Source organism: Peromyscus leucopus, chromosome 18 (assembly GCF_004664715.2).
Source record: "Peromyscus leucopus breed LL Stock chromosome 18, UCI_PerLeu_2.1, whole genome shotgun sequence".
Taxonomy (NCBI): Eukaryota; Metazoa; Chordata; class Mammalia; order Rodentia; family Cricetidae; genus Peromyscus; species Peromyscus leucopus.
The window spans coordinates 42820715-42840758 of NC_051078.1; the positions used below are offsets into that span (position 1 = coordinate 42820715).

Below are 20044 nucleotides of genomic sequence, written 5' to 3' on the forward strand. Positions count from 1 at the left end.
CATAACTTCCCAAGTATCAAATTTTTAAAAATCCAAAGAACATGTCGAAAAGCAAAGTATCGACAGATTTACAAAATAGGGGCATATTAGACAAAAATAAATAAATAAAACAGAAATGTCCTTGATAGATTTTAAAATCCACAGGAAAGAAATTAAACAGCTAATCAACAAACATTTCAGCCACCCCGATCTTTGAAAAGGTAAATGAAATCCTCTGGAAAGTTAACAGTTGGATTCTCTGAAGGGCAGAACACACATGGTCTACTGAGTTGATTGACATACATGTTTTCCTATGGTAAGCAGGTGATCCCTAGCAAAGAAATAAAACAAGACATCATTTTCCTCTCGGCAGAGTCTAGGGCAGCGGTTCTTAACCTGTGGGTCACGACCCCTTTGGGGAGTCAACCCTTTCCAGGAGTCACATTTCAGATATCCTGCATATTAGATATTTACATTATAATTCAAACAGTAGCAAAAGTACAGTTATGAAATAACAAGGAAAGTAATTTTATGGTTGGGGTCTCCACAGCATGAGGAACTGTGTTAAAAAGTTGCAGCGTTAGGAAGATTGAGACCCACTGCTCTAGGATGTTCTTATTGTTCATGTTGTCTGTGTGCTGTCCGGAAGTACTCTGCTTTTGGTAACAAAGGAGGCAGAGACGATGCTGGTGCTGGTGCTGGTGCTGGGGATTAGAACCTGCCTCCAGGCAGTTTCAGAACACAAACTGGTGCCTGGCAAACTTTCTGGAAGGTACCTGTCCATCAGCACCAAGAGCGCCATACCCTTTGACCCACTCTCTCACTTTCCAGGAAATCTCTGCTAGGGAAATATTCAGAGATGTGGATAAAGATGAATGCATGGATATTGTTACAGTGATTTTAATAAGGCAGAAACTGGGGACACATGCTTATCTCAGACATCTGAGCTCAGGACCCCAAAGCATGTTACTAATACGATAGACCCAACAGGGGAGCTGGACAACTCTCAAGTTCAAATGAACGGGAGGCCACAACCCCAGAAACAGGGCGAGGACACTTTCTTGACGGAATGTTATGATTTAACTTTATTTATGGATAAATTTATATAAATCATTTAGTTATGCCAGGCATGGTATTGCATGCTTGTAAGTCCAGCACTGGGAGGCTAAGGCAGAAGGATCGAGAGTTCCAGACTAGCCTGGACTCTACAGAGAGAGCCTGAGAATAGAACTCAGTGGTACAGTGTTGGCCTAGCATCAAGGTTTGACCTTGGGCTTGACCTCAACACCACAAATAAAACAAAATTATTTAGCTATATTTTTTTTAATTTTGGTCATATGCCAGATTTAGGCTCTTTCCTGGGGTGGGGGCAGGGCAGAAAAAGAATATATATAAACTCAAAAGGCCTTGCTGAAGAAACAAGACCCTTTCCCTAGCGAATTTTAGCAGTTACAAAAAGTAGACGGAGCCTCTCATTTTCCCAATACACCACCCGACTCTCTGTGGATCTTCGCAGTGCTCAAAGGACCCAGTTGTCCTAGTGGGCGGCAATCATGTGCACTTACACTCTGTATGAGGACTACATAAAGTCAAGGCCACGGACCGCAATTACTTCAGGGCTCCAGTACTATGCCCAGTCTACAGAGGGGGAAAAGGGGTGATGTAAGATTAATAGCACAGGTCACATATTTTGTGGTATGCAATATGTTGTGGTTTGAATGTGAATGTCCCCCACAGGCTCATATATCTGTATACGTGGTCCCCAACCGGTGGCGCTAACTGAAGAGCGTTAGGAGGTGAGGAATTGCTAAGGAAAGTATGTCACTGGAGGTGGGCTTTGAGACCCAAAGCTTCTCCCCACGTCCAGTTCTCTCTACTTTGTGCTTGTGGTTGAGATATGATCTCTTGGCTTCTTGCACCTGCTGCCATGCCCTGGCCACGCCTCCCCTTTAAGACAGATTCGTCTCCCCCTAAGCCAAAATCAACTCTTTCCTCCCCTTTAAGACAGATTCGTCTCCCTCTAACCCAAAATCAATTCTTTTCCTGTAAGTTGCCTTGGTCATGGTATTTTATCACAGCCAACAGAAAAGGAATGAACACCCAATTATTTTTAAGATTTTATTTTTTATTTTTGTTTTTAATTTTTTGACACAGGGTCTTCCCATGTAGCCCTAACTGAACTGTAACTAATATAGGCCAGGCTAGCCTCAAACTCCAAGAACTCCACCTGCCTCTTCCTCCCGAATGCTGGGATTAAAGGTGTGAGTCACCAAGTCTGGCCCACAGTATATTTCTATATTTGTAAATCAACACAAGATTTAAGATAGATCTTCTTGGCTTAGAAAAGGATAACACCCTACAGCCCATGGTAAGTTCAAAATATCATGGTTGACATGCATGTGGCCAGCCAGACGAGTGGCTCCTCGGTGGGACACCTTCAAACCACTTACAAGGTTTATAAGGTTTGAGATCAATCTCCAGCACTAGAGGGCCGGGGGCATTTAATACATTTAACCTGTTGAAAGACATAGCTCGGTCTAGCCTACATCCCAGTGTAGACTGAGAACACTTAGTGTCTTCGTTAGGGTTTCTGTTGCTGTGAAGAGACACCATGACCACAGCAACTCTTATAAAGAAAAGCATTTAATTGGGGTGGCTTGCTTAGTTTCACAGGTTCAGTCCATTACCATCATGGCGGGGAGCCCATATGGCAGTGTGCAGGCAGACACGGTGCTGGCTACATCTTGATCAGAAGGCAACAGGAAGTGGTCTCTGTGTCACACTGAGCAAAGCTGGAGCAAAAGAGACCTCAAAGCCCACCTCCACAGTGACACACTTCCTCCAACAAGGCCCCACCTACTTCAACAAGGCCACACCTCCTAATAGTCCCCTTGGGATTATGGGGGCCAACTACATTTGAACTACCACACTTGGGTTAGATTACAACCGGACAAAACCACCCTACACAGCGTACTGTAGAGTGCGGGCTGTTTCTCTCACCATCCCTGCTAGCGCATCTCAACCCTTCTAAGAAATGACTTTGAAGGGACAAGCACACAAATTCCAGCTCCTTCCAGGACACTGCCCCAGCAGCTGCAGTGGCTGATCCAAGGTAAGCCGCCTGACTCATGGTCCCGCCCACCTCTTGGCACGGGTACTTGCCTCCAAACAAGCAAACCAGGCCAGGCAGAGGCTTTCTGTAGTTCTGCTCTGATTTCATAGCTTTGCTGAGGTGCAAATTGTGCGCAATAAGCTGCACAGCCAGTGTGGATGTCCAAGGTGACCAGGAGCACCCCCTCAACCCTGGATGCTGCAGCTCTCTCTCCCTCTGCCCCTGCTGAGTTTGGGGGTCAGATTCCTACACTTATCTCTGGAATGTTCTACAAATGAGGTCATCCAATAATGAGTGTTTTTTATAACCTGGTTTTCCTACTTGCTAACCCCAGGATTTTTAGCACCTACAGACCTCCTATGTGCCAGCACTACACAGGGAATGAGGCAAGAGTTATTAGTTATAAAGCCCAGGTTGTCGGTGAGGAAATCAGCACATACCATACTGACAAGGGACACAAAGGGCTGGCACTTGGGGGGGGGGGGAACAATGCAGATGACGTCACTTATATCTCCTCTATTAATCTAACGAGAAACTCTGCTTTCCCACCAGGATTCTGCATCATCTCCAGGGACAAGCAACCCATGACAAATAGAATTACTCATCTAGAAAAAAATTGCTAATGCACATGACATTTATACTACTCCCACTGGAAGTTAAAATTGTCCCTTATTACTCTGTAATATCTATAATTCCCACCGCTCCGTAGAAATCCATCACACTTCCTCAAGTTCCAGAAATAAAACCATACACAACTGCACTGAAATGAGATTAAATGTAATGGTTTGATGACAACTTAATCTTAAGGTACGTCATTTAATAAAAACTAAACTTAACCGCTCAAGAGAAAAGATACTTAGCTTCAAGGGGCCAAGTTTCTTGGAAGAAAACAGAGCCAACGATACCCAAAGATGAAACACTCAGCAGGCTTGTCACTGGGTCCAGAGACAGAAAAGGACTGAACATCGATGCCTTTCCTAAGCCACACACTGCAGAACCTCACAGTCATGGTCTCAGTTAACATGGGAATTCCAAGAGGCAAATTTCCAATCTTCAGAGGACCCAAAAGCAACCAAGATAAGGCATCCAGGCAGGAGTCAGGCCAGCAAACCACTCAGTGTGGGCAAATGCCAGCCACACCGTAGGTTCTTTAGAAACGTGTATCCATTCTTTTTCCCACTCTGTTGTGTGATAACCTTTTTGTACATTGTGAAGATGTGTCTCTACCAAGGCACCTTCTTATTGGTTTAATAAAGAGCTGAGTGGCCAATAGCTAGGCAGGAGAGGATAGGCAGGACTTCCAGGGAGAGAGAGAGGAACTCTGGGAGGAATCTGAGGTGCTCGGGATGCAGAGCAAGTCAGACACACAGTATGACGGAGAGGTAACAAGCCATATGGCAGAATGTAGAATATAAATGGGTTAATTTCAGTTTTAAGAGCTAGTTGGAACCAAGCCTAAGCTAAGGTCAAGCTTTCATAATTTTTGTTTGTTTGTTTGTTTGTTTGTTTGTGAGACAGGGTTTCTCTGTGTAGCTTTGCACCTTTCCTGGAACTCACTTTGGAGACCAGGCTGGCCTCGAACTCACAGAGATCCGCCTGCCTCTGCCTCCCGAGTGCTGGGATGAAAGGCGTGCGCCACCACCGCCAGGCGCTTTGCAACATTTTCTGGGAGCCATAGTGCATGGGCCGATGCTGCAGCACTTTCTCTGGCCGACCTGTATGCTCACTGTGTGCAACCGCCCCTTCCTGTCCAGGCGATCGCCGCCACAGGTAGCCTGGCCCTTTAAGGCTCGGCTCACGTGGTCAGAGAGCCATGCACACAGGCAGGTCCAGACCTAGAAAACCGCTGAACAGGTAGAGTATGCTTGAAAATATCATAGTTGATATGAGAAACCCCATCTCTCTTGTAAGTGAAGCAGCTCTGGAGAAGCCTGGGGTGGAATCAGAAGCTGGAGGGGAAAAGCAAGGGCCGGAGCAATGGTACAAAGGGTTCAGGAGGCACTTTTTACTGTAAACGGCATTTCTAGTGCGTCTCCTAGAGAGCTGCAGGTTTGCAGACACGGTGAAAGGCCTTAGCCTGTGCTGGAACTCTTCTGACCTTGCTGCTGGCCAAAGGCGTCCAACTCCTGGGTGGAGGGACTACTTCCCTCTTCAGGCCCAAGATTTTCCATCTTTCTGTCCTGCCTCAAAAACTTCTCCTAACACTGAGTTGTAGCAGACAAAACAATGGCTAATTAAAGTCTTCCCACTGTGATCCCTAGAGCCCATGACTCAAAAAGGGGAGAGGGTAGGGCCGCACTTCAGACATAAAGAGAGCATCCTTGGCTACCCAGGCGGGCCCTAATGTAAGTAATTGCAGGGTCCTTGGGTGTGGAGATGGAAGCCAGGCAGGAGCCAGGCAGTGAGGTGTGAGGAGGCTTCAGTCTGCCATTGCCTTCCATTGTGAAAACGGAAGGGACTACAAAGATCACCAGAACCTCCTGGGTGGTGATGGCGCACGCCTTTCATCCCAGCACTCAGGAGGCAGAGGCAGGTGGATCTCTGTGAGTTCGAGGCCAGCCTGGTCTACAGAGCAACTTCCAGGACAGCCAGGGATACACAGAGAAACCCTGACTTGAAAAACCAAAGGGGGGGCGGGGGGGGGGAAGAACACCAGAAGCTTCTAGAAGCTGGAAGGGCAGGGGTACACTCTTCCCCTGAGCCAGAAGAGGAAGAGGCAGCCTTGCTAGCTACCAGCTTGGCTTTAGCCCAGGGACCTGCTCCAGAGCTGTGAGAGCACAAATGTATACACCCTGCAATGTGCAGACTATGATTCAGGAACAGGAGCCAAACACAGGCCCTGGCTGCTGCCTTCACCCTCACCCTCGGCATATGGTGGCATTTCCCAGAGGCTGTGTGACGTCTCTACTGCACAGACTAAACGCCGAATCAACCGGAAAACCCAGAACTCTTGTATTAATCGGCACATCACAGAAACTTGCCAAACTATGAAACTATGCTGATATCCTACGCTTTTTTATTTTGGAAAATCATTTTCTATAAAAAGAAGCCATGCCTTCTTGTGGCCTCAGTCAGCACCAGGCACACACATAGTGCACGTCCATACAGGCAGGCAAACGGATACATATAAAATAAAAATAAATCTTTTAAAAGCACTAAATCAATGAGTCCTAAATGGGTAAAAGTGATAAACTCTGCTATTAAATGCGCTGCTCACATATATTATTCAAAAAAGCAAACACAAAAGAGGGGCTGGAGAGATGGCTCAGCAGTTAAGAGCAACTTACTACGCATCCAAAGGACCCAGGTTCAATTCCTAAACCCACAAGGAGGCTCACAACCATCTATAACTACCGTCCTAGGGCATTCTATACTCTCTTCTGGCCAGAGTGCTGGTATCGCAAGCATGTGCCCCACACCGGGTTTTCTACAGATCTAGGTACCAAACCCGAGGCTTCGTGCATGCTAAGCAAGTACTCCTCCAATTCCTCCACAGCCTCAGCCCTGTATTCAGGTTTTACGTCAATATTTGATCGGTTCGCTTCGCATGAAACAGTTCCTCAAAGCCACTGTAAACTTAAAAAGATGAACCGGGCCAGTGAGAGGTTCAGCAGGTAAAGGCAATCGTTGAGTAAGCCGGAACAACCTGAGTTCAACCACCCAGAACCCACATAAAGGTAGAAGACAGAGCCAATTCCCAAATGTCATCCTTTGACCTCCACGTGCATGTGACGGCACACGTGCACACAATAATAATAAAGCTTTAAAAAACGTTATGCAGGACCAACTCACTAACTAGGAAGTTTTCCTATAAAGCCGGGCCTCAGCCAGCCATCCCCCACTCACCCCGTCTATGCACTGGCTGTACTTAATAAAATGAGACCATGGTCTTCTAGGCCCCGGCTGGTGCATGGAAGACACACTGGAAGAAGCAGAATTCTTCAACCAACTAAACACATGCTTTTCACATTTGGGGAAATTGTAAAGCTTTCTGAAACTCTTCTCTTCCTCCCTCCCTTTCTCTACAATATATACGGTCAGTTCAGAAAGGACAGTGCGGATGTGGCTGACCGTGCGCGAGCAAGCCAGCACTGACCTTGGAAGGCATCTCACCAGCACAGGATGCTTCCCGAGGGCCAGGCACTTCCCTCCACTGTGAAGCAGGCAGAGCTCAGGGGCGTGCACACACACACACACACACACACACACACACACACACACACACACACACTCGCAGTCAAGACCAAGAGAGATGGACAGTCACAGGGATGACATCTGAATGTCATCTTTGCAGTGAAGCAGCCATATACACAAAAGGAGAATCAGAATGGCTTTGTGAGTCAGCCATTCACGAGTCAGTAGCCTTGAAGGCCAGCAGACACCCATGGCCAGGAAATGGGCCATCGACAAAGGCCCCGAGACTCTATGTCCTCCCACCTGCTACAGGGAAAGATTCTCTCCGGGAAGTGCGAAAGCTACCTCGCAGGATGTTTGTCGCTCAACCCTTTCCCTGTTACTGTTGTGATTTCTAGATCAGAGACCACCAACAATATCCGCCTAACAAAGGACCACTTCTCAAGAAAGCATTGTGCAACTTGTAAGATGCCAAGAAAGGTACAAAGACAGCAGAAAAACACCCACATCCTACATCCTGCTAGGAAATAAAAGATCTCTCTCGATCTTTCTCTCTCTCTCTCCCTCTCTCTCTCACACACACACACACACACACACACACACCACTCTACAGTCTCACCCCTCTCTCCAATTTCACCCTCACCCTGTGCTCTCCAGCCTCACCTCCCCTGCTCTCCAGCCTCACCTCCCCTGCTCTCCAGCCTCACCTCCCCTGCTCTCCAGCCTCACCTCCCCTGCTCTCCAGCCTCACCTCCCCTGCTCTCCAGCCTCACCCTCCCTATGTTCTCCAGCCTCACCTCCCCTCTGTTCTCCATCCTCACCCCACTGTTATCTCCAGACTCACCTCCCCTGTGATCTCCAGCCTCACCTCCCCTGCTCTCCAGCCTCACCTCCCCTGTGATCTCCAGCCTCACCTCCCCTGTGATCTCCAGCCTCACCTCCCCTGTGATCTCCAGCCTCACCTCCCCTGTGATCTCCAGACTCACCTCCCCTGTGATCTCCAGCCTCACCTCCCCTGTGATCTCCAGACTCACCTCCCCTGTGATCTCCAGCCTCACCTCCCCTGCTCTCCAGCCTCACCTCCCCTGTGATCTCCAGCCTCACCTCCCCTGCTCTCCAGCCTCACCCTCCCCTGCTCTCCAGCCTCACCCTCCCTGTGCTTCTCAGCCTCATACTCGCTGGGCTCTCCAGCCCCACCCCTAACCAACACCTCCCCCCATTTTGGTTTATCACTCTTGACTTCAGCCTCATGGGCAGACACGTAATCTACAGCATCACTGTGTTTAAAAATCACCCTTGACTAGCATCTGTCTGTAATCAGAGCCTAACATGGTGGGAAAGGACTGTAATCCCAACACTTAGGAGGCTAAGGCAGGAAGATCATGAGTTTGAGGCCAGCTTATGCTATATGGCTCTAAGAAACCCATCTCCACTTTCTTGGAATTGTGAGTCTTCCTACACTCCCTGCCTTCACAGTGGGTTTGGGGATCCAAACTCCAGTCCTCATGCTTTGCATAGCAAGCTCTTTAACCACTGAACCATCTCTTCAACTGAATGATACATCTGTAGCCTGGCTTTTGCCGCTGAGAGCCAAGTCTCTGAAATTACTGTGAAGGTAGCTGAATGATCTACATGGAATTAGGGTTGAGAATGGGACTCAGTTGAGAGCATACATCTATGGAGTGAATTTGTTTCTTTCACTAAGGAATGCATCCTGAGAAGTGTAGAGAAGAGGACAAAATGTTAAGGGAGATTAAATGGTAATTCAGTTAACAGCCTTTGAAGACAAAAGAATTAAATTTTTAAAATCAGTACTTCAGGTGGTAGTGGTGCACGCCTTCAATCCCAACACTCCAGAGGCAGAGGCAGGGAGATCTCTGAGTTCAAGGCCAGCCTGGTCTACAGAGTGAGTTGTTCCAGGACAGCCAAGGCTAATGATAGATAGATAGATAGGTAGATAGATAGATAGATAGATAGATAGATAGATAGATAGATAGATATACAGAGATACAGAGATAGATAGATAGATACAGAGATAGATAGATAGATAGATAGATAGATAGATAGATAGATAGATAGATAGATAGATGAATGGATAAATAAATAAACAAATCAGTGCTTCTCAGCCTTGGTGGCACTGATCATTTGAGAAGCTTGTCTACAAACATTCCTGGGCTGGAGATGTAGCCCACTTGGCAGAATGCTTCCGTAACATGAACAAAGCCCTGGGTTGGATCCAACATCCACAACCCAGTTAGGTACAAACTCAATCAGCAAACAGCCCCTATGCTGAGCTCTGCCGGCCGCTCTCATCCATGGTGTGTGTCTTCTTACATGTTCAGAGCAACAGAAAACCAAACCAGCACTGGGAAATGGGGTGAGATGATCCAGGAAACCAGTGAGATCACACAATGGCTCATGTGTGTACAATTGCCAAGTGTAATTAAGTGTAATTTAATAGTGCAAATGTGCCTATTTATCTAGGATAGAGTACAAAGATTCTCCAGATTCTTATGGGCTCCTGACTTCATATTCTGCCATTCCTGTCTGCATAAGAAAGCACATTTCTGCTTGGACAATCGAGCACCATCCAATATTAGTAACATGCATTCTTACTAAACAAATTATTAGAAATTCCAAAGTACAGAACCCCCAAAATAGAGCTATTAATGCAAAAATGGGGCTTCAAGAGCTAATTTATTCAGGAAACAAAATATCAGCATCTTTTTTCCTGGAAACTTATGACTTTTAAAGGCTCTGGTGTGCTTCTAAAGCTAGTACTGAAAGGCTCAGCTGTAAAAAAAAAAAAAACCTTACGTGTGGATATTTTTCTCCATTTCAACAGCTGTATCTCTCAAACGATGGTGAAGCACAGTCCCAGAGATGGGGAGTCTAAACTACCAAGATACAAGTCTTGTCAATTATCCAAGAGTATCTCTTTAACCCGCAGCAGCTCCTTGAGGAATGTACGTGTGTCGTTACTTATTGTGTAGAACCTTATATACGGTGAGAATTACCTTTGTGTCTCATGTTTATTTCGAACCCGTTCTGCTTGCATCAATAAATAGTCCCTGCTAAACACCTAATTGTGTATGTGCATGTGCACATGTGTGTATGGTGTATGTCTGTGTGCACGTGCACGTGTGTGTGGTGTATGTCTGTGTGCATGTGCATCTATGTGTGTGGTGTATGTCTGTGTGCATGTGCACGTGTGTGTGTATGTGTGTGTGCTGTGTCTGTGTGCACGTGCACGTGTGTGTGTGTGTGTGGTGTATGTCTGTGTGCACGTGCACGTGTGTGTGGTGTGCACGCGCGCATGTGTGTGTATGTGGTGTATGTCTGTATGCGTGTGTGTGTGTGTGTGTGTGTGTGTGTGTGGTGTATGTGTGTGTGTGTGTGTGTGTGTGTGTATGGTGTATGTCTGTGTGCACATGCTGGTGGATGCATGCTCCATGTGCACCAGTGCAGAGGCCAGAGGAGGACTTCAGGTACCCTGTTCTGCCACTCTGCCTGCCTGGCTGCCTTCAGACAGGGTCTCTCACTGAACCTGGAGCTCCCTGGGGTTTTGCTGTTTTGTTTTCTAGCAAACCTGTCTGGCCAGCAAGCCCCAGGAACCCTCCTGACGTCTCCCCTGCTGGCTGCTGGTGCCACCCTGCTGGCTTTTATGTGGGTTCTGGGGGTCAGAACTCAGGCCCCCCATGCTTGCATAGAAGCTCTCAACTGAACTGACTGCCATCCTCACAAATACCTAATTTCTGATGGATTATCCAATTCTTCCAATCCAGAACTTGGAATAAACCTTTCCATTCTCTAAATAAACCTCCCAACACTTCACAGTAATCCCCAGCTTTGCTTCCACGGTTTATCTTCTTCCGCTATGGATTTGAAGAGAGGGAGGGAGGCGTGGAGGGTATGTATTCTAATCTACCCAGCTCTCCATTAACTCCTTAGGGAGGGAGGAAGGGAGAGGGAGGGAGGGAGAGAGGGAGGAAGGGAGAGGGAGGGAGAGAGGGAGGAAGGGAGAGGGAGGGAGAGAGGGAAGGAAGGAGGGAGGGAGGGAGAGAGGTAGGAAGAGAGAGGGAGGGAGGGAGGGAGGGAGGAAGGATGGGCGGGCACTTATTCTAATCAGCCTAGCTCAGATTAGCTCCTTAGGAAGGGAGGGAGGGAGAGAGGGAGGGAGGGAGGGGGGGAGGGAGGGAGGGAAGGGAGGGAGGGAGGGAAGGGAGGAAGGAAGGAAGGAAGGAAGGAAGGAAGGAAGGAAGGAAGGAAGGAAGGAAAATAACAACACACCCACAAGTTACCCAAATCCAAAGCTGGAGTTACCCCTCTGGGGAAGACTGCCTCTGTTCTGGAGACAAGAAAACAGACCAATCCCCTGAAGCACACACAGAGAAGACGAAATACAATACACAGACAACAGGAACAAACCTCACAGAAATACATCCAGCCCTTGGCACACCAGTGGTTTCTCAGAAGTCTAGTACAGGGATCTTGAGCCCAGCACTTCTGATACTCAAAGCCACATAGCTCTTTATTATGAAAATATTGTACTGGTCTCTACCCACCACAGGCCAGCAGCACTGCCCCTACCCACAGTGACAGAAATAAAACGGTCTCTAGACTTAACCAAGTGTCCCTAGGGGCAAAGCTGCCCCCTCTGCACCCTGCTGAAGACCATTTCCCCTCCAGCATCTAGATTCTTGCCAGGGTTTATGGTGTGACATTTCATGTCCTAAAGATACAAAGAACTTTTTGAGCTGACTTCCAGACGGGATGCTAAAACAGTACAGAGGTGGGGACGGTGAGTACCAGATGGACAAAGAAAGCAGTACCAGATTCCAAGTCTCCAGTTAAAACAAAAACAGGAATAAATTCCATCGGGATGCTTTAAAATGTGACCAGTCCTGAAAACCGTCGCTGTCACAGAGAAACAAGCAAGTCTGGTAAACCGTGCGAGTCAACAGAGCCGAACGAGACAACTAAATGTAGTGTGCAGTCCTGGATGGGATCCCAGCACAGAAAATGGTTGTTAGGTATAGAAAAAGAAAGGAGGGGAGGAGAAGGAAAGGAAGAGAAGACAGGCTAGGAATGGAAAATAGCTGTGGGCTTTATAGAAACTACAGGTTTCTCTGTATATCCAAAACTGACCTGGAAAAAAAAAAGCATTTTACAAATTTCAGTTAAAATGCAAAGAAAAGACTGGAAAAGAATGTATTAAAACAAAGCCTAAAGCCACAGCCCTTCCTTGACTGGCAGGCGTTAGACGTGATTGTACCTGAAGGAACTGTTTGAATTAATGAAAGGGATCAAGTGACCAGAAAATAAAATTCTTTTGTCAGAATCAGGAAATGGGAAAGTAAAACCACTTTATCCCGAAGGGATAACTGAGGAGAGGGAGGGACTCCTGTACCCCCAGTCAGTCCTCATCTGCTCTGCTGTCTGTGGCTGTCACTTCTCCCTGCCGGACTCCACATCCATGTCAGGCTGGTCCACAGCTGGGCACAGGCAGGCAGGTAAACAGATATGGAACCCCATGGCCCAGACTCACGAACCTGAGAATCAGCAACCTTAAAAGCCGCTGCTGGGTACTTAACACATGCTCACTGAAAGGTCACAGACATCGGCTGGAGGAGGGTAGGGAAGGTGAGCACTCAAAAGAGACTAAGAAGTCAGAGCCAAACTTAAAAATCCCTGCGTTTTCAGGGGCGACATAGGAACTATTTGTGAATGTGTTGTGGTACGGAGAGGAGACCTGCATACCCCGTACCCATAGTGAGGAGACCTGCATATCATGTACCCATAATGAGAGGACCTGTACACCCTGTGTCCATAGTGAGGGGACCTGTATACCCTGTACCCACAGTGAGGGGACCTGTACACCGTGTATCCACAGTGAAGGGACCTGTACACCATGTACCCACAGTGAGGGGACCTGTACACCGTGTACCCACAGTGAGGGGACCTGTACACCCTGTACCCACAGTGAGAGGACCTGTACACCATGTACCCACAGTGAGGGGACCTGTACACCCTGTATCCACAGTGAGAGGACCTGTACACCGTGTACCCACAGTGAGAGGACCTGTACACCCTGTACCCACAGTGAGAGGACCTGTACACCATGTACCCACAGTGAGGGGACCTGTACACCCTGTACCCACAGTGAGAGGACCTGTACACCATGTACCCACAGTGAGGGGACCTGTACACCCTGTATCCACAGTGAGAGGACCTGTACACCGTGTACCCACAGTGAGGGGACCTGTACACCCTGTACCCACAGTGAGAGGACCTGTACACCATGTACCCACAGTGAGGGGACCTGTACACCATGTACCCACAGTGAGGGGACCTGTACACCCTGTATCCACAGTGAGGGAACCTGTACACCCTGTACCCACAGTGAGGGGACCTGTACACCCTGTATCCACAGTAAGGGGACCTGTACACCCTGTACCCATAGTGAGGGAACCTGTACACCCTGTATCCACAGTGAGGGGACCTGTACACCCTGTACCCACAGTGAGAGGACCTGTACTCTGTGTACCTGAAGTCCCTGCACACCTGTAACACTGGAGACATTATTTAGCTTATGGCTTCATTTTACGAGGAGAAACTGAAGCTGAGAGATTAGGTAACTCGTTCAAGGCCAGGCATAGGACTGCCCTAAGCAGGAGACTCGGTAAAGGATGGCGGGTGAGGGGTGCTAAGTCACTTCCTCCACCCTTTACAGTGGCCATGATCTGCTGAGCATCCCAAAGGAGGAGAAGCAGAGGGTGGGAGGCGGCGGGGAGAAAAGAACAAATTTGCCGGGAATGGCAGCTCCCACCTGGGAGGATAATGCAGGAGACTGGTGGCTTTAAGGCCAGCCTGGGCTACACAGCCCATCTCAAAGAACTTGCCTGGCCAAAAATGTCCGCCTAGATAATCTTCTCTATTTCTTCTATCTCTAAGGTCTGTAATCCCTAACATCTCTAAAGCACATCTTCTTTCTACCACACCACAAAACAGCTTCGAAATCCAACTCTTGGCAAAAGAAAGCCAAAAACAATAGACCACTATTCCAGACGTCTACATTGCTGACACCTCGGAATGTGCCGTGAAAATTATTCCAAGTGGGTTTGTTTCACTTGAACTGATCTCTGGCCAAAAGATGCAAAAGGATCTTAAAAATCCCACCAAAGGTGCCCTCACCAAATCCCCACCCCCATTCCGCCGTGCCATTCTCCCCAACCGCCTCCCCCTCCCCCGAAAAGAATCGATATTAAATCCCGAGTCTCCTCTGATAGCTTCAGGTGCATACGGCTCGCCGCCCCTTTACTCCAGGTTCCAAACAGTCGACAGCAGGGAAGAAGCAGAAAGCAACAGACAGGACAATGGATTCCCGACCCTGGGTCAAAACCGGTCTTGGGTCAGGCGACTGACTTCCTTGCACCCGAGTCTCGCCTTTGCATTCCACAACATATTGGACGCGAACCCTCCTCCGGAGGCTATGGGAGATTCAGGGACAATATCAATACCTGACACTGGTGCAGTCTGGCTCCTCTCTCCGTTCCTCCCCGCTTCCTGGAGGAGCCAAGCTCATTCTCCTCTACTCATCTGGCCACAAGCACTCCTCTCCTCCTCGCAGAGGGCCGTGGATAGCCAGACCCCCACCCCCACTCCAAACAGAGCATTTCACCCTACTCCATCCTGCACAAAGAAAACCGGCTCAGCCTCCTGACCCAGCCGCCTGCGCCGGAGCCTGTCCAGGGCAGCGCGGCAGCTGGCTGGGCTGCCACTATCCTTCCTAGGGTGAATGACAACACCTAACGGTGTTTGGGGTTACGTCTTCCGACTGGCGCCCTTGGAACCCTCGCGGCGACCCAGAGCACTTCCGATGCACACTCCTGGCTCAACCATCTCCCGGTATGAAAACAGCTTTCCCGGGCAGGGGCAAGGGAAGCAAGAGTTGGGAAGTTTGGGACTCGCCTTCTCCGCGGGAGGGAGCCGCGCGGCAGAGGTAGGGTGCGGGGACCGAGCGTCCCCGGGTGGCGGCGCAGGCTGGGGCGCGCACTCACCGTCCGTGCTCCTCTTCGCCTCGTGGTAGCGCTCCCACAGGTAGCGTTTCATGTCCACGGCGGCCGGGGCAGTGCACAGGCGCCGAGCGCAGCTCGCACGCGGCCGTCCCCGAGCCGCAGCCCCGCTGCCGCCCCGCAGCCCCGCCGCCGCCCTCGCCCCGGCCCGCGGGCCACCGCGGCCACTGTGGCCATGCCGCCTCCAAGCAGCCAGAGGCGCGCGCGACAGCCAGCGCCGGGGAGGATCCGGGACGCGAGCCGGCGACTCCTGTGTCTGAGCCAGCGGCCTCGCGACCCGAGCGCCAGCCTCCGAGGGGCGGGGCCTGGGCGGAGTCGGAGGCGAGGCCTGGGGGGTGTGGGCGGGGTCTAGACGGGAGTGGGAGGCGGGGTCAGAGGCGGGGCTTGGGGCAGCGGGGTGGGTGGAGCCTAGGGCGGAGTCGGGGGCGGGGCCTGGCTGGGCTGAGTCAGGAATGCGGCCTATAGAGACTGAGTGGGACCGTCCTTGACCGGGTCGGGGGCGGAGTCAGGGGCGGGGCCTGGCGGGGCTGAGTCAGGACTGCGGCCTATAGAGACTGAGTGGGACCGTCCTTGACCGGGTCGGGGGCGGAGTCAGGGGCGGGGCCTGGGAGGGATACATAGCGGGAGGAGGGGCAGGGAAACGGGGATGGGGGCCGGGCTAATCAGAGGCCGGGTCAGGGGCGGGCCTGGGGAAATGGAGTGGGACCCCGGCTGGGTTAAGTCAAAGGCGGAGAAGCCTTGGAGAAACGAGGTGGGGCGGGGCCTTAGGTGCCCGGTCTGCTGCGGTCACTTCCTGACCCCGCGAAGCGTGGGGGTGGCGGGGGGAGTGGCTCTTGAGGCCACATGGACTAGGATGATTCGTCTCCGACGCTGTCGCCGCCCGCAGGACTCCGCGCTACCTTCCTCTTGCCCTCCGTGGCGGCCCCCGATTGTGGTTGCTCTGACAGTGTGCTCCCTACACACCCCTGCCCTGGTCCCAGCCTCTGGAAGGTGACCTCACTCCAAGTCAGTGGCTTCTGCAGGTACTCCTGGGTCTCAGGTGCCAGTCTGAGACGGTCCTGAAGTCCATCCAAACCTGCCCTTTAAAGGGTAGCTGGGCCGAGGTCCCACACAAGGTCTAAAATCGCCTGCAAGATCCCATCCCCTGAAGATTCTAATAGGTATAAAGCACATTCAGATTTCCCTTTCGGTGCACTGCCTCTGGAAAGCCGGATTCCCACCTCCAGACAGGTCCTCTGGACATGATTTTCAGGCTCCCGCCCACGCTCACAGCACGCTGGGTGCCTGCTCAGCTCACCTGCTAACTGCACTTGTTCCATGCCTTGTAGCTCCACTAAAAGCCAATAAACAGCAGCCGCCCCACCGGGCGCCATTTCTGTGTGCACTGAGTCAGACAGGACTCCTGCGGGACTGACTATCATCCACCCAAGACCTGCCTGAGAAGCACTGGGCCCCAAGGAATTCCCTAACTACCCCATGGTGACCACTGAGTGGGAGGTAAATTGGGGGAAATAGCTGGCGTATGTGAAATAGGTGAGGCACAGTCGTGATTCTTAAATTGTGGGCTGGAAGAGTCAGCTGTTTCGTGGAAGAAGATGACGCCTAAGCTAGTTCGTGACTGATAATAAAACCATCAGCGGGAAGATGTCCAGTGTATTTTATCTCATACAATTTTCTTAACTATCTTGAAAGATAAGCACCATGTCTCTAATTTTATACCTAACAAAACTGGGACACAGCAGAGGTCAAGTCACACAGCTGAGTCCCCTCTTCTGTGAGTTTCCTAGGAATAATTTTGTTGGGTGGTAGGGATAAGGGTAGCTGGAAAGTAATCCTTAACTATTACAGGTTAATGTTTTACAAATCACTGATAAAACGGAGGGTAATAAAATGTTCAAATAGATGTAGTATCAAATCCATGGGCTCTGATACATAAAGCTTACTTTATGACTTGAGAACATTTCAATTCCTATTTTTTCTTAATGTTTTAATAAAAAGTTTTGGTGATAACAATCATCAATTTGCTTAGATGAAAAATTTTTTACCTCAAAATAGATAAACTCTAGCAATGTAAAAATAAAGTTAAAATTGATAAGATTCCATATATATATATATATATATATATATATATATATATATATTGAGCCAGGCAGGTCTTTGTGAGTTTGAGGCCAGCCTGGTCTACAGAGCAAGATCCAGGAAAGGTTCAAAGCTACACAGAGAAACCCTGTCTCGAAAAACCAAAAAAAAAAAAAAAAAAAAAGGCATACAGGACTATGGGATCAAGATAATCAGATAATCACAAAGTCTACTTTCTGAGACAGGCAACAGAAACTCACTGCAGTATTCCCTGGATGGACGCATGGGAAGACCCCAGGTGAGTGGACCTTAAATCAAGTGACCTGTACAGATAGCTGACGGCCTCCATCATGGCGTGATGGCAGACGTCACCTGACAGCAGTTGGCCTGCTGGAGAGAAATGTGGATCACTTAAAAACCTGCTCTTTTTAACTAAAATCAGACATAACATTATAAGGGACTAAGAAAATTGAATCCCCAGACCTGGATAATGACCACTCCTAAGTGTTTAAAAGAAAATATCCAATGAAAGAATCCAAAATAGATGCTAGGGGGTAGCTTAGTCTGTAAAGAGCTTCCTGTCACACACAAGGACCACCATTAAAAGCCAGGCATGACAGCCTGTCCCTGTGACCTCATCATCCCTGGCGCTCACTGACTAGCCGGTCTAGTAGAACCGGTGAGCTCTAGATTCAGTGAGATGAGACCTTGTCTCAAAAAATAAGGGGGGCTGGGAGGTGATGGTGCACGCCTTTAATACCAGCACTTGGGAGGCAGAGGCAGGAGAATCTCTGAGTTCAAGGCCAGCCTGGTCTACAGAGTGAGTTCCAGGACAACCAGGGCTGTTACATAGAGAAAAAAATAAAAAATAAGGGGGAAAGTGATTGAGGAAAACATCGACATTGACTTATGACCTACACACAAACATGTACACACATGTCCCACAAACACACACATAAAACTTCAAAAAGACTGAGAAAAACTTAAATACAAAAGAGCCCAACATGGTTTTTATTCATTATTGGTTTCATCTGAGATCCTCAACCATTTTGTTTCTATTTGAGATCTTCTTGGGAAAACGTATTTCTGGGGAGTAAAGCTGTACTGTGGGGTGTGGAAAAGCCATTTTTCTGATACAAGCTCAGATATGGATTGCCAGGGATTGTTTGCACTCAGAGGCGCTCTCGGGGGCCGGCGGTAAATCGCGGTGATTAGCCCGTCTCCACTCTCACATTTGGCAGAGAAAACTCTTTGCTTTGAAAGTTTGACTAGGCCGTTCTTTTCGCCCACGGACAACGTCTTGGTGGAACAGTTCTTTCTCCTCGGCGCTTGTTTCCTTGGACCATTCCATATTTGGGTCTTTTCCCCAGCAGACAGAATTGGAATCAACGTCTTCCTCCCTTTGCCAGGAAAACATTTGGGTTTCTCTGACACCGGAGGCGGCACCGGCTCTGCGCTTTTAGCTCGCTGCAGCTTACTCGCATTCATACACATTGCAGTGTTCACCGTGTCCGAACTCTGGGCGCTGCAGAAGTTTAATTTAGACAAGTTTTCCCATAATAAAAAGCCATTCTTAGAACCTTCGGAGCGTAGCTGGCTCATGCCTTGAGGCCAAAACCTCCTGCCCCGGAACCTCTGGATTTCCCTTAGAAGGCTGCAAAAGACCAGAACGTGTCAAGTGGCTGTGTGTTCACACGGATAATCACAAAGTCTGCTTTCTGAGACAGGCAACGGAAACTCACTGCAGTATTCCCTGGATGGACGCGTGGGAAGACCCCAGGTGAGTGGACCTTAAATCAAGTGACCTGTACAGATAGCTGACGGCCTCCATCATGGCGTGATGGCAGACGTCACCTGACAGCAGTTGGCCTGCTGGAGAGAAGGAGGGAAAAGGAATATTAGAATTCTTTTTTTTTTTTTTTTAAGATTTATTTATTTATTATGTATACAGAAGAGGGCGCCAGATCTCATTACAGATGGTTGTGAGCCACCATGTGGGTGCTGGGAATTGAACTCAGGACCTCTGGAAGAGCAGTCAGTGCTCTTAACCTCTGAGCCATCTCTCCAGCTCTAGAATTCTTAATTACCAACTTTATACACTTCAAAGAAACCAGAGAGCATTTATTACACCATCTGTCATAATACCCCGCCAAAAGTATTTCACCTGCATCTTGTGTGAAGAAACAGATACAAATGAGAGGATGTTGGGCCTGGAAAGAAGGGGCAGAAGCTGACTTACACTCTTTAGAAATGAAGATGTTGATGTTATGAGAGGAGAAAGAGACAGAAAAAGGAAGATGGGACCAGGTGAATGCCTTAAGTTAAAGAGGCAGTAAGCACAGCTTGAGCCCCTCAGGAGAGAGCTTGCCCAGCATGCACCAGGCCCTGCATTCCATTGTACACACACACACACACACACACACACACACACACACACACACACACACAAAGCATCTAAGCATTTGACAGTTGCGGTTCTAGACAGTTCTAGAGTAGAAAAACAACTTCCACTGTGGCTTAAAGAGTTTCGTGTTTCTCTCGGGTCAGGTGACACAGGTCACATTTTAAACCATGCACAACATGCTTTCTCGATTACAAATGCACTGTAAAGCTGGTGCCGGAGGGGACCCTAACCTGACCATGTGATAGAGACTGCTGGGGAGGT

General features: G+C 49.0%; 2 protein-coding genes across 2 annotated transcripts in view; both read right to left on the reverse strand.

Moving 5' to 3' along the window:
* The window catches only part of Nt5dc3 (5'-nucleotidase domain containing 3), a 57802-nt gene extending 42251 nt beyond the window's left edge, over nucleotides 1–15551 (reverse strand). Inside the window, 2 exon segments of the mRNA XM_028880290.2 lie at nucleotides 15286–15447; nucleotides 15450–15551. Of these exon segments, the coding sequence (XP_028736123.1) occupies nucleotides 15286–15447; nucleotides 15450–15477 (190 nt within the window). The 5' untranslated portion in view covers nucleotides 15478–15551.
* Nucleotides 15552–18362: 2811 nt separating this feature from the next.
* Nucleotides 18363–20044, reverse strand: part of LOC114700640 (tetratricopeptide repeat protein 41-like) — a 56680-nt gene continuing 54998 nt past the window's right edge. Inside the window, exons 14-15 of the mRNA XM_037196867.1 lie at nucleotides 19122–19251; nucleotides 18363–19033 (exon numbers count right to left, since the gene is read on the reverse strand). Of these exons, the coding sequence (XP_037052762.1) occupies nucleotides 18391–19033; nucleotides 19122–19251 (773 nt within the window). The 3' untranslated portion in view covers nucleotides 18363–18390. The remainder of the gene's footprint in view (nucleotides 19034–19121; nucleotides 19252–20044) is intronic.